Below are 12,904 nucleotides of genomic sequence, written 5' to 3'. Positions count from 1 at the left end.
AGTGAATTGGGTAACAAGGGAATAGAAGCTCCTTGAAGGCAAAGGACAGTTTTTTGCTTTGTTTTTGTAGCCCACGAATTGGTACATTTTACATGCACTCAATGCTTTATAAATGTTTGTTGCGTTAAACTGAATAGATTATACCACACATGGCTATGACACTGAAGTCCCCTTAGAGTTAGGAATCAGTATTCCAAGAAACTGCATTTACATGCGATATTTTTATATGCGTGCTCCAATTGATCAATCAACCATCATCAGTATTTATTAGGTGTTTACTAAGTGCCAGACACTGTGACAGTTACTGAAGATACAAAGACAAAAACAGAGTCCTCAACTTCAAGAAGCTTACATTTTGTCAAAGAAAAAAACGTGTATACGCATAAGCACAGACAAATATACAATAAACTGATACAAGAGAATGGGGGGCAGTAACAGCTAGTGGGATCAAGAAAGGTCTCAAGTAGAAGCTGATGCTTTAGTGGAGCTTTGAATGAAGTTAGGGATTCTAAGAGGCCTGGGGACAACCTATACAAAAGTAGAGAGGGAGGCAAGAGGTGAAATACTGCGTGTGAAGAAGAAAAAGGCTAGCTTGGTTGGAGCTCACCAAACTCCTGGGTCCCCTGCTGGAAGATAGTTTCAGATTGCTGAGTCTAGAGGTAGACTACAAAGGTCAGCTTAGATGGTGGCCTCCCTGCTCAAGAACACCTTCCACTAGGGGTTTAAGGAAAAGAGGCACTGTTGGCAGAGCTTTTGGTATTCTTGAATTTTTCAACTTCAAAAACAAAGGACTGAACTGGTCAAGAGGAACTGGTTACAGTTATTCTAGAAAGCAATTTGAAACTATGTCCCCATATTTACTAAATTATACACACCTTATAACTCAGTGATACTAATACTAGACCTCTATCCCAAAGATATTAAAGAAAGAAGAAAAAAAATTCTGCATTTTTGTACAAAAAATATTTAGATCTTTTTGTGGTGGTAAAGAACTTGAACTTACAAGGGGTGTCTACTAATCGGGGAACTGCTGAAGAGAAAAAAAACAAAGACAAATACATGATGTATGAATGTAATGGAATACAACTGTGGCATTAGAAATGATGCAATGACCAGTTTCAGAGGAAGGGGGGAAGACTTGTATGACCTGATGCAGAGTGATATGAGCAGAACCAAAAGAACAATTTATACTATATAATGATGATACTATAAAAATAAGCATCTTTGAAATATGTAGCAATGCTGATAAGTACAATGACCAACTATGATTCCAGAGGACAGATGAAGAATGCTACTTACCTCCTGAAAGAGAGGTGAGGGGATAAATGGGCAGAATGAGACATATATTTTAGATGTGTCCATTATGGGAATTTGTTTTATCTGACTGTGCATTTATTAAAAGGGTGGGGAGAGAAAGTAAAAGCTGTTAATTTTTTTTTTATTTAAAATTTTTTTTACTACACCACACAGATTATTTCATGTACTTTTGTAACATATCCTGAAATATCATCAGTTAGAGATGCTTTGGGTTTAACAAGAAGTCTCTTTAAAGAATTGCAAATATTCTTGGGCATTTATCAGTCACTTACACATTAGTGTGTATTTACTTAACCAGCAAGTTCTCCCCTAACATCTGGCTAAGATCACTTGCTCTGAAGGAATGAGACCCTTGATTGTCGCGCATGGGAGAGATTACTGTGCAGCACAAAGTGCTTTACCAAGGTGGGATAGAGGTTTGAGGCAAGAGGACATCTGTGGAAGAGAATATTAGGGAAAAAGAGGAGGTATAGAAAGACAGACAGAAGGATGTTGAGAACAAACTTTCACTGATTCTCAGAATTTAGCTTTATGAGGTGTAACCCCACATGTAACCAAACTATACATATTTAGGTTGGGGACTTGCTTCACTCTCAAAAACTTCAAAGTATCTGAAAAAAAGGGAAGAAATTATGGTAAAGCCACACAAAACCTGCTTAAATTTTTGTTAAGATGTGTTTAAATTTGTTCCATTAAGTGATGTTTGGTATAACTGAGATATTGTTATCATTAAACTCTACCAAAGCAAGTTTGTACCTAACTGAATTTGTACGAAGGTAAAGAAGCATTCATTGCAATTTACGAATAACTATAAGCTTGGACTTAAAAAATAAAGAACTAAACAAGTCAAGAGGAATTTAGAATGAATCAATCAATTAACAGGTATTTATAAAGGGCCTACCATGTACCAGGTACTTAGTGCTAGACACTGAGTATACAAAGACAAAAAAACTTAAACAATCCAGAGCTTACATTCTACAAGGGGGACAATATGTTCATATATAAATATATACATAATATGTGTTACTGTTGTCCAGTTGTTTCAGTTGTGTCCAGCTCTTTGTGACCATTTGGGATTTTCTTGGCACAGATACTGGAGTGGTTTGCCATTTCCTTCTCCAGCTCATTTTTTCAGATGAGGAAACTGAGGCAAACAAGGTTGAGTGATTTGCCCAGGGTCACATAGCTAATAACTGTCTGAGGCCAGATTTGAACCCAGGAAGATGAGTCTTCCTGACATCAGGACTGTTGCTCTATCCATTGCACCACCTAGTTTCCCTCATTTTATACATTTACATCTACATCCATATCCATATCCATGTAGATATATACACACACATATACATATGTATGTATGTATGTATACACTGTGTATGCGTGGCAAAAAAGCACAAGGTAGTTAAGGAAACCTCAGAGAAAGAGGGCACTAGTAATTGGGGAATCAGGAAAAGTTTCAGGTTAATGGAGCAACTAAGAACTAACTAAATATGTGGGGTAAGGGAGGATGAGGAGTAGAGGATAACATGAGGATTATGAATCTTGGAGAATGGAAGAATTGTGGTGCCTTTGATAGAAATTGGGAAGTTTGGGAGAGAGCTAGGTTTTTGGGGAAAGATAGCGAGCCATGTTCTAGACTTGCTGAGATGAGATGTTTCTAGGACACTGACTTTGTCCAAAAATCAGTTGGAATTGTAGGCTTCAAGCTTGGGAGAGACTGGCACTAGGCATACAAATAAATTAGTAAGCAATCTGCATAGATTTGATAGTTAAGCCCATGGGAGCTGATTAAGGTCACTGATGGCCTGTAGAGAGAAGGAAAAGGTCCTGGGACAGGGTCCTGGGGAATACCAACAGTTAAGGGACATGACATAAGATGATGAGTCAGTAAAGGAAACTGAGAAGGAGCAGTAAGACAGATAGGAAGAGAATCAGTAGAAAAGAGTATCACGAAAACCCAGAGAGGAGGAAGTATGAAGAAGGAAGCAGAAAAAGACAATAGCCTGATTTCAAGTGGGCAAATATGCATATAACAACAGTTGGCTCTAACTTCTTTTTTCTGGCATGTATCCAGGGAAATATAAAGAAGCGGTCTTGAGGAGGGACCCAGGAATTCTAGGGCATGTGTCAGCAAACTAGGACCTGTGGAACAAGCATGGCCCAGCGCCTGTTTTTGTACTATATTTAATTGATGGGCCACACAAAAACAAGGTTGTGGAGCAGATTTGGCTGACGGGCCATAGTTTGCTAACCTCTGTATCTGAGGAGCAGAACCCTCTCTTTAGTGCAGTGTTTTGCAAGTAATAAGTGCCTAATAAATGATTTTTCATTGATTTATTCACAAAGTATGTAAAGTACTTTTTGGATTTTAACATAAGCATATAAACATTAAATATTATTATTCTTTAAAAATGTAACAAGTAGTATCATTGCTATTTATTCTCAGTTAGTTTCTTTTTGGTTAGTTGTTTCAATGAGGATTTCTATTTTTAAGTTTTGAAATTACTCCTAAATGGGAAACTATGTTCATTTCTTTCTGTCAGCTACATCTATGGGAAGCCCAGCTAACTGGACCATGATGCCATAACCAAGCATTCATATGGTGGTAGTACATCCAAATTGTAGGTAAAGTCCCAAGGGAAAAATAAGCAGCCTTAACTTCTGGTTTTGTAAGACCCATATCTATAAAGTAAAAGTATTAAAGGAATCATCTTAGAAAATGTCAATTTTTACAGATTTTTAAATGAAAACTATTTTTAGGATTCAGATTGTTTAGGTTTCAGTGAGATGATATTTAAGAAGCATTCTGAAAAAAGAGAAAAGGAGGTAGTTAAAAAGATCGGACATAGAAGATTATTTAATACATAGGAAAGGCAAACAAGAAGCACAGTTGAAAACTGAAGGATGGAATGAAAGAGAAAATTTGCCTTATTGAAACAGCAAAGCATAACAAAAATCAGGGAAGCAACTAAATACAAACGAATCCAATACCCAGAGAAACTGATAACTAGCAGAAGATTTTAAGTCTGAAGTCACTTGGCTTTCATAAGCAGGCATCATTTAGGACGCCTTGGACAAAGGAACAAAGCATGGAATATTATACTGTTCTTAAGTTTTGTTATTAGATTCTAGTCCTCCAGAAGAAATATCATCATGCCTTACAAGTTCCTTTAATAGCAATACAACTTTCTACTCTACCAACATGTTATTAAACTAATGCTTGTTAGGTGAATGATCCCACACTAGACCTGTGGAGTACAATTATGAGAAATGACATTCCTGGCCTCAAGGAGCTTAGAGTTTACCTGGGTAGGGTATGTATGTTTACAAAGGGCTTTTACAGTTATTATTTCAACAGATTCTCTTTACAATCCTGTGAGGGGAGAGGCTGAACACATGACCATAAATACCATGAGGGGTGCTCCTTGTATACAGAGTTGAATGCTTTTTTTTATACTTCTCACCAACTCACAAAGATTCATTTCTCATGAGGCATCATCTGGTTTTCAGCAAAGGTGTAAGTCCCACAGTTTCACAGTTGAGAAGATAGACACAAGAGGCAGTCGAGTGGACGGCATTAGGTCACAATCAAACATAGAAGAATACTGATGAAAAATGATTTCTGATTTCCCGTATTGGGCTCCCAGATGAAGACTATATCACTTTCATGTTAAAATCTTCCAGGAATTCTCAACCTTTAAAAATTTTATTATTTTATTTTTTAACATTGATTTTTAGAAATTTCGAGTTCTAGATTCTCTCCCTCTCTCTGGCTCTTCCCCATCCATTGGGAAAGCAAGTGATAGGATACCCATTATATATGTGAAGTCATGCAAAATATATTTCTATACTAGCCATGTTGCCAAAAACCCCCCCAAAAAAAACCCAAGGAAAAAAAGTGAAAACAATATGCTTCAATGTGCACTCAGAATTCATTAGTTCTCTCTCTGGAGGTGGATAAAATTTTTTCATCATGGGTCTTTTGGCATTTTTTGGATCACTGTATTGATCACAGTAGCTAAGTCTTTCACAGTTGATCACTGTTACAATATTGCTGTTATCATGTAAAATGTTCTCATGGTTCTGTTCACTTCACTTTGTATCAGTTCATGTAAGTCTTCCCAGGTTTTTCTGAAACCATTCTGCTCATACTCTCATATAGCACAATAGTATTCTATTATAATCATATAGCACAGCTCAGCCATCCACCAATTGATGGGCATCCCTTCATTATCTAACTCTTTGCTATCACAAAAAAAAGTTAATATAAATATCAATCTCTTTTTAGAGATTAAATTTATAGATTAAATTTAAGCTGGGGGTATGTGACCTCAACTCTACTAATATTCCCTTCCTCAGAACCATTTTTACTTCTTTTTTGCAATAAGACAACATGTAAAAATATGTGGACTCTGTCAAGATTTAACAAAAGGTTATAGAGTTCTTAGCAATTACATTACTTCATCCATGGGGCTTTACCCTGGAAGACCTGTTCAAGTTTTTCCTCAGATCCACAGAAATGGAACTATATTGTCTTACCTGGGCCACGGTCTCATATGCTAAATAGGCCAAAATCTCCATAGCAATAACATTTGGTTTGATCTCCATACTGCTACAATCCAGCCAGTCTCGGAACTTGGAAGCTTTTTTGGCTGCTCGATAAAAATAGTAGAACATAGAATTTAACTTTTAATGACTCAGTATTACACACCAACTTCAACACTGAAAAACAAGTACTTTGCTTGAGAATTTTGCATGGAATGATGCAATGAATATGAAACTTAGTGTTTTAGACAACAATCAATGTGCAGAGACTCTAATCCCAAGGAGCCCATATTTGGCCATATTATGTCAGAGGGCAACACACTTGCTAAGAAATTTATTAGTACTCATCTGTTTGGATCTTGTGATATGTAGCCTCAGTTTCATTACAGATACTGTTTGGCAGCTAACGTGGCTTACTAAACTATGTACATTTGTGCACTCTGTATATTACCTCAGTGTAAACGATGACTAGCTACATTTGTTCCTTCATTCAACCTTCAATTTGATGGGTAAGAATTTGTGGTAGAAAAGAGGGCATTTCAGAGCAGGCCATGTGAGAATCTTCAAAATGTCTAAATTAGAGTTCATTTTATTCTCTCTATAGGACAAAGTCCAAACTCTTCATTTTGGCATTCAAAATTACCTAAAATCTTTTTCTAGCTGACTTTTCTAATTTTACTATTCACTATTTCCCAACTAACTCAAAAGTACAAGTCTACCTGCTTCATACACTTGCCCCTTTTTGTTAATACTGTTCCTTCTTTCAGTCCCCATTTAGAAGGTTCCCTACAACTTCTTTGCTTCATCTGAATCTTACCCATTATTATGGACCCAGGTAGAGTTTCATCTCCTTGGCCTCTCAAGTTCTCAGTGTTCTTTCCCAACTCTGAATCCCTAGAGAATCACTTGTCTAAGATACTAATTTGGTATGGCACATGATAGTCGGTGAGATTTTTAAACTCGTTGAGGATTATGCCCTAACATGCCTTCTTTGCATCTCCCTCAATACCTAACAGAGTCTCTTGAACATCTTGGGTGCTCAATATACATTGGTGGAAGACTGTTTCATCTGCACATGGCTTTCTATGCTGAGACTATAAATTTCTCCCATGTTAGACTGCATTTATTTTCATAAGGCTATATTCCCAAACCACTATTAGTTTGATTACCATTTTAAATAGTGAACTAGAAGAAAAAGGCTTAATACTAAAGACATTACTGCATCCATGAGATAATGATTTCTAAAAAAGAAAAAATCTATTGCTTACTTATCTGATGAATCTAGACTCAGGTCCATAAAATATAAAACTATAATTCAAAATGTGGGACTTTGATCCCTACAGAGTCTTCATGGATTCCATGTAGGACACAGTTTTCATTTAAATAAATCACAGAAGACATTAAGTCTTGCTACAGAAGTAAGCATCCAAAGCTGACAAGTATGGTAGAAATTACTATAATTCCTTTTAAAGCTATCTCCCAAAAGTCACCAATCATCTGGATACTTCCTGACATGCAGCCATTCCATTTAGTCAGTATGCTGCAACTGCTCATGAACACTTGTTTAACATCTGTGGAATACTTTTGAACTTAGATCTAACAGGCATCAATTGCCTCAGTCAGTAAAATGCACTGAGGAAACTTTTTTCTCTGACTGATGGCAGTAATTTAACAACAGGCATTCTGTGACAGTCTCCCAGAAAGTTTGTTGTAGGAGGGTGTGGGTGGGAAAGTACAGGTATTAGTCAAGCATTCAATCAGATTCACCTGAGTTACAGAATTAATAAGTCAAAAATTTTCTTCTTTAAGAACAGGATGGAAATATACAACCTTGATCATTTTTGTTTTTCCTACATCATTCTAATTTTTATAGGGCTGAGCTCTTGTGAAGAGTGAAACACACTGGAGATAAAGACAAATGAAAGTGAAAGGGGGGGTAGCTAGGTGGTGCAGTGGAAAAAGTACTGGCTCTGGAGTCCAAAGGACCTGAGTTCAAATCTGGCCCCAGACACTTGACACTTACTAGCTGTGTGACCCTGGGCAAGTCACTTAACCCCAATGCCTACCGCCCCCCTCCCAAAAAAAGAAAGAAAGTAATGTATATAGAGTAGTTCTCTAGAAGGGGAAGGGAGAAGAAAACAAGGAAATTTAGTTAATGAGAAAAGATATCAATAAAATGAATTTTTTTAAGAGTGAAGGAATATAAATAAAGTAGGTACTGCATAGGTGATCGGAATGGTGAATGGGATGGGGAACCTTTCAATTCTAAGTATGAACTTAGTTTTGTGTTACTTGGAAGTTCATTTGGTCTCTCTCAATCCACTCTTGAAACCACCACAAGTGTCCTTCAGACTATCCACCATGCTGGCCTCTTTCTTTCACCAGTGAGTTCCTTCTAGGGCTGGTCATATTTCGTTCCCCACCCCACCCCTTAGCTGTGCTGCGGATTCTATAGACTTCGTCATCATGCCCCAGCCAAATGATCCCTGCTTTTCAGCTCCTTTTTATGTGTTGCTTTCTCCCTTTACAGGGTAAGCTCTTTGAGGGCAAGGACTACCTTGCTTTTGATTTTATGCTTCCCCAGTGCTTAGCACATTGCCTGGCACACAATAAGAGCTTAATAAATCACTGTTGCCTATTGCCTCTTTGATTGACTAGAATTATCTTTCTTTTGCAAATATCATGCCATTCATCTACTCAAAGATTCTTCTGGAGCTCTTTGATGACTTCAAGTGAAGTCCAACTTCCACTGGCATGGCATTTAAGATCCTTTGTACACTGCTGTTATGCTGCATTCCCAGATTTATTTCATATAACTTCCCTCCATGAACTACACACTTCAGTCAAGCTAGATCAATCTTTGTCCTCTGAACATGTGCTATGTTTTCCTGCTAATCTTGTTCATTATTTCTGGAATACCTTGCTTCTTCACCTTCACTGAATTCAAATGTCACTTCTTCCCCAGTTGGCAATGACTTGATTCAGACTTCACATGACACTTTGTTAGAAACTCCTTAATATACAATTATACACAATATTTTGTATTATAGTTACCTGTATTTGTGTCTTATCTCACTACTATACTGTAAAATCCAAGAAAGTTGTCTTCTCAAGACTTTGTATTAGGTACTTAATATCTGATGTATGAATGAATACATATGGATAAATCTTGTTAGCTATGCAACAATGGATAGATTAAAATAATTACAAATAATTCTCAGAAACATCTTATTGAACAGACTAAACCTGGTCCCCACAAAATCTTTTTATCACAATCACTAATAAGGAAACTAATTTGATTGGTTGGGGTTTCTTCTCCCTTCCTACAGCTAACTCTCCTTTGTCTAAAACTCTGTTCAAGGCACACAATCCACAAGGTATTATTAACCTTCTTCTATATGACTCTTGTCATTCTAATATTCCTTTCTACATCATTACCCTCATCTGACTACTTTATAATCCACTCCTTCCTCTTCTCCTGGTATGCCTTTCCTTTTCTTTTTTTGAAAAAGTATGTCTGTCACTTTCTTAAAGCCCCATCTATGTACCTAGACTTTAAAAGAATGGATGTTAATGGGTGATCCCATAGTCTGACATTCTAAAAGGGAAATCAAGCTCAAGAGGAATGGGAGGCCCTCAAGAATGAAATTCTGGTGACAATACTGAAACAGATTCCAATAAAGAAGAAAAGTTAGCTTCTAAACAGACTGAAGTTTTATGGGACCTTTAGCAAGAAATTTAGGCTTTAAAAGGCTATGTATAAGAGACAGACGTGAGGAGAAGTAATTGAGGACGAATATAAAAGAACACTGTCAGGAAAGCGGCAGCCCATTATGAACAATAGCAGCACTAAATGCTAAGGAAATAAAAAAGGGATTTCTACACTGGGGGCAACAGAAATATAAATGAAAGGACAGTATGTCCCTGCTCTGACTGGACAGGAAGATGATACTAGATAATGCAATTACTCAACTTTTATTTTGTTTCTGTTTTCTCTATCAAAGAGGAAAATCTTCTAACTGGGAAGGATAGACTAGATTTGAACAACAGGAAATTAAAGGTCCACTTCTTCTCTTGTGGCTTTAGACAATACTCAGTTTGGGGCAATTTTTTCTAGGTTGTTATTCTCTATCTTTTGCCTTCTAAAGCATCATATTCTAAGCTCTCCACTCCTAAGAGATGATAGCTGCTAAATCTTGTGTGATGTTGATAGTATGGCTCCTTGGTACTTACATTAGTCCCTTCTGGCTGCTTGTAGTACTTTTTTCTTTGACCTGGAAACTATAGATGTTGGCCATAAAATTCTTGGGAGTTTTCTTTTGGGAGTTCTTTTAGTAGGTGACTGGTGGATTATTTCTATTTCTACTTTGCTCTCTGGTTCTAGTTGATCTGGGCAGTTTTGTGATTCTATAATTTCTATGCTTTTGGGGGGGGCAGGGGTGTCATGGCTTTCAGGTAGTCTAATGATTCTTAAGCTACCTTTCCCTTATCTGTTTTCTAGGTCAGTTGTTTTTGCTACTAGATACTTCACACTTTCTTCAATTTTTTCAGTCTTCTGACTTTGTTGCTAACACTGCTTGTTGTCCCATTGAGTCATTAGCTTCTATTTGGTCAATTCTATGTTGTTTAGGGAAGTATTTTTTCCTTGGGTAAGGTGTTTTATTTCTCATTACAAGCCATTAACAGTCTTTACGACACTTTTTTCCCCCTACAGCCCTCATTTCTTTCTCCATTTCCCCCTCTAGTGCTCTTATTTGTTTAAAATAATTTTTACCTCTAATAAAAATGTCTGATTGATCTCTTCCAAGAATTCTAATTGAACTTGTATCCAAGCTACATTTTTCTTTGAGGCTTTGCTTGGAGAGGTTTTGGTGCCATTCTCTTCTTCTGGATTTGTATCTTGAACATCTTGCTGACAAAATGGCTCTTTATGGTATGATTCTTTTTGTTTAGTTGGTTGCTTGTTTGCTCATTTTTTAAGTCTATTTCCAGATTTTAGACTTTATGTTAAGGTTTTATGTTAAGTACGGGGGATAGCGGAGATAAGATTTTATTATCTTGGGTACTTCTGTTGCTTTTTCAGGATATTGAATGTTGGGTTATTCCAGGACCTTGGGGAGACCTCAGGTTGAGGATCTGTAAGCTTTCAGTGCTCTCAAAGTGGTATGATACAAGGCAAAATCTGATCAATGCCTTCTTGGTCAGAGCTCTGTAAGTTCCTGATCTGGTTGTGAATCTCTGCAACATTCCTGTTGGCTTGTCCGTGGTTAGAAGTTCTACCAGACTGCTGCTAGACTCAGCTACTATAGACAGCTATATAGTTGTGCCGGTTCAGAATGACAAAACTGCAGGTTCCTCTTCAGTCTGGGATTTCCACTGTGGCTATTTTTCCATAGCCTTCAAATTGAGCTGGAAGTTGGAACTGAGACCCCCATTCATGTCCTGGGGTCAGAGCCACATGGCTACTGTTGAATTCTGAACTTGTTCCTCACTCAGTATATAGCCTAGGGCATGTGACTATTCTTTACTCCGGAACGCTACCCCGAGGTGCAAATCTTTCCTCCATCCCCCTTAGATTTGTGACCTGGCACACAGTGACAGCGAGTGACAGAACTGTCAGTTAGCACTTGTTCTTGGAGCCTAAACACTGTCAGAATTCCCCTTTGTGGCTCTGGTACCACTTCTTGCTCTAATGCACAGCCACAGTCCTTTTTCAGTTAAGGCACGTTAGAAGCGTGACCTGAGCCATACTCTGTTACCAATATCTACAGACCTCTCTATTTTCCTATGTAGACCTGGTCTGGACAAATGATTCAATGTGATTTTTTTCCCCTTATGTTTCTCAATAAGGACTCAAGGCTGGTGAATTTTCTAGATCTTTGTGGAAGAGTTTTGTGGGAGGAACTGGGCTGTACTTTCTGTTACTCTGACATCTTGGTTCTGCTCAATAGCAAGGAATTGCATCCCAAGATAGGTGAGGTAATGGTAAGAGGCCTTCAATGAGTCTAAGACACCTATCTCAATCAACTACATCATAGGACACTGAAAGAACCTGTAAATGTGACTACTGAATCCTGTGAGTGAGCTTTGGGGACATGTGGTGAACTAGAGAGCAAGCACAGGACTGAAAGTGGGCAAATATTGCTCCTATTTTCAAAAAACAAAAGAAGGCATATACTTCAAACTATAAGCCAGTGAGTTTAATATCAACTTCTGGTAAAATTCTAGAATGGATTATTAAAGGTGTGCTTTGAAAACTCTTGGAACAGGAGTAGTTAGGGATCACTAAGGGACAGCATGAGTTTATTAAGAACAAGTCATGTGAGACTAACCTCACTTTCCTTTAAGAAAGTTATTAAAACAGGGGAACATTATGGACATATATCTGGATTTTACCAAGATATTTAACAAAGTTTCTCACCAGAAAAGATGATAAGGAAAAAATTGACTAAATTATAGTAGTTATAGATAGGTTAGGAACTAGTTGAATGACTGGATATAAAGAAGATGAATTAATGGCTTCATGCCAATCTGAATGGGGTCCTTAGTGGAATGCTCTAGGGCTCTATCATTAACTCTATTCTCTTAAAAATTTGTACCCCTGAGTTGGCTTGTCTCTAGTTGCTGTAGATGACAGGAAGCTGGGAGGGGACTTTTAATAAATCAATCTGATGACAGAAGTGGAATCCAAAAAATGCTGAAACAATGCAAATAAATGAGAAGATGGTAAAGTCCTGGAAGGGATTTTTTAAAAATCAGGTATATACATAAAAAGAGATATAGATATAAAAGTAGTCCAAGTGAAAAAGACTTCAAGGTCTTGTGAACTTCAAGTATAATATAAATGGGTCAGATGATGAATTTGCCCCCAAAGCTAACACTGTGTGGTTTTTGTTTATTTTGCAAGGGGTGGGATGGAATGGGGAGGAGGTCTGATAGCCTGCCCCATAGTCTCACAGGCAGTATGTACTAGATTTTATTAATTTATTCATTTTTAGCTTTTACCATTCACTTCCACAAGATTTTGAGTTCCAAATTTTCTCCC

General features: G+C 37.4%; 1 protein-coding gene across 4 annotated transcripts in view; it reads right to left on the bottom strand.

Moving 5' to 3' along the window:
- Window positions 1-12,904, bottom strand: part of SUPT3H (SPT3 homolog, SAGA and STAGA complex component) — a 652,600-nt gene that overhangs the window by 122,362 nt on the left and 517,334 nt on the right. For all 4 annotated transcript variants that reach the window (XM_078155335.1, XM_020993836.2, XM_020993835.2 and 1 more), the window contains exon 8: window positions 5,854-5,966. In XM_078155335.1, coding sequence (XP_078011461.1) covers window positions 5,854-5,966 — 113 coding nt within the window. The remainder of the gene's footprint in view (window positions 1-5,853; window positions 5,967-12,904) is intronic.

This window comes from Phascolarctos cinereus, unplaced genomic scaffold, assembly GCF_003287225.1.
Source record: "Phascolarctos cinereus isolate Bilbo 61053 unplaced genomic scaffold, phaCin_HiC Scaffold_5;HRSCAF=322, whole genome shotgun sequence".
Taxonomy (NCBI): Eukaryota; Metazoa; Chordata; class Mammalia; order Diprotodontia; family Phascolarctidae; genus Phascolarctos; species Phascolarctos cinereus.
This window is presented reverse-complemented; position numbering and strand designations above follow the sequence as displayed.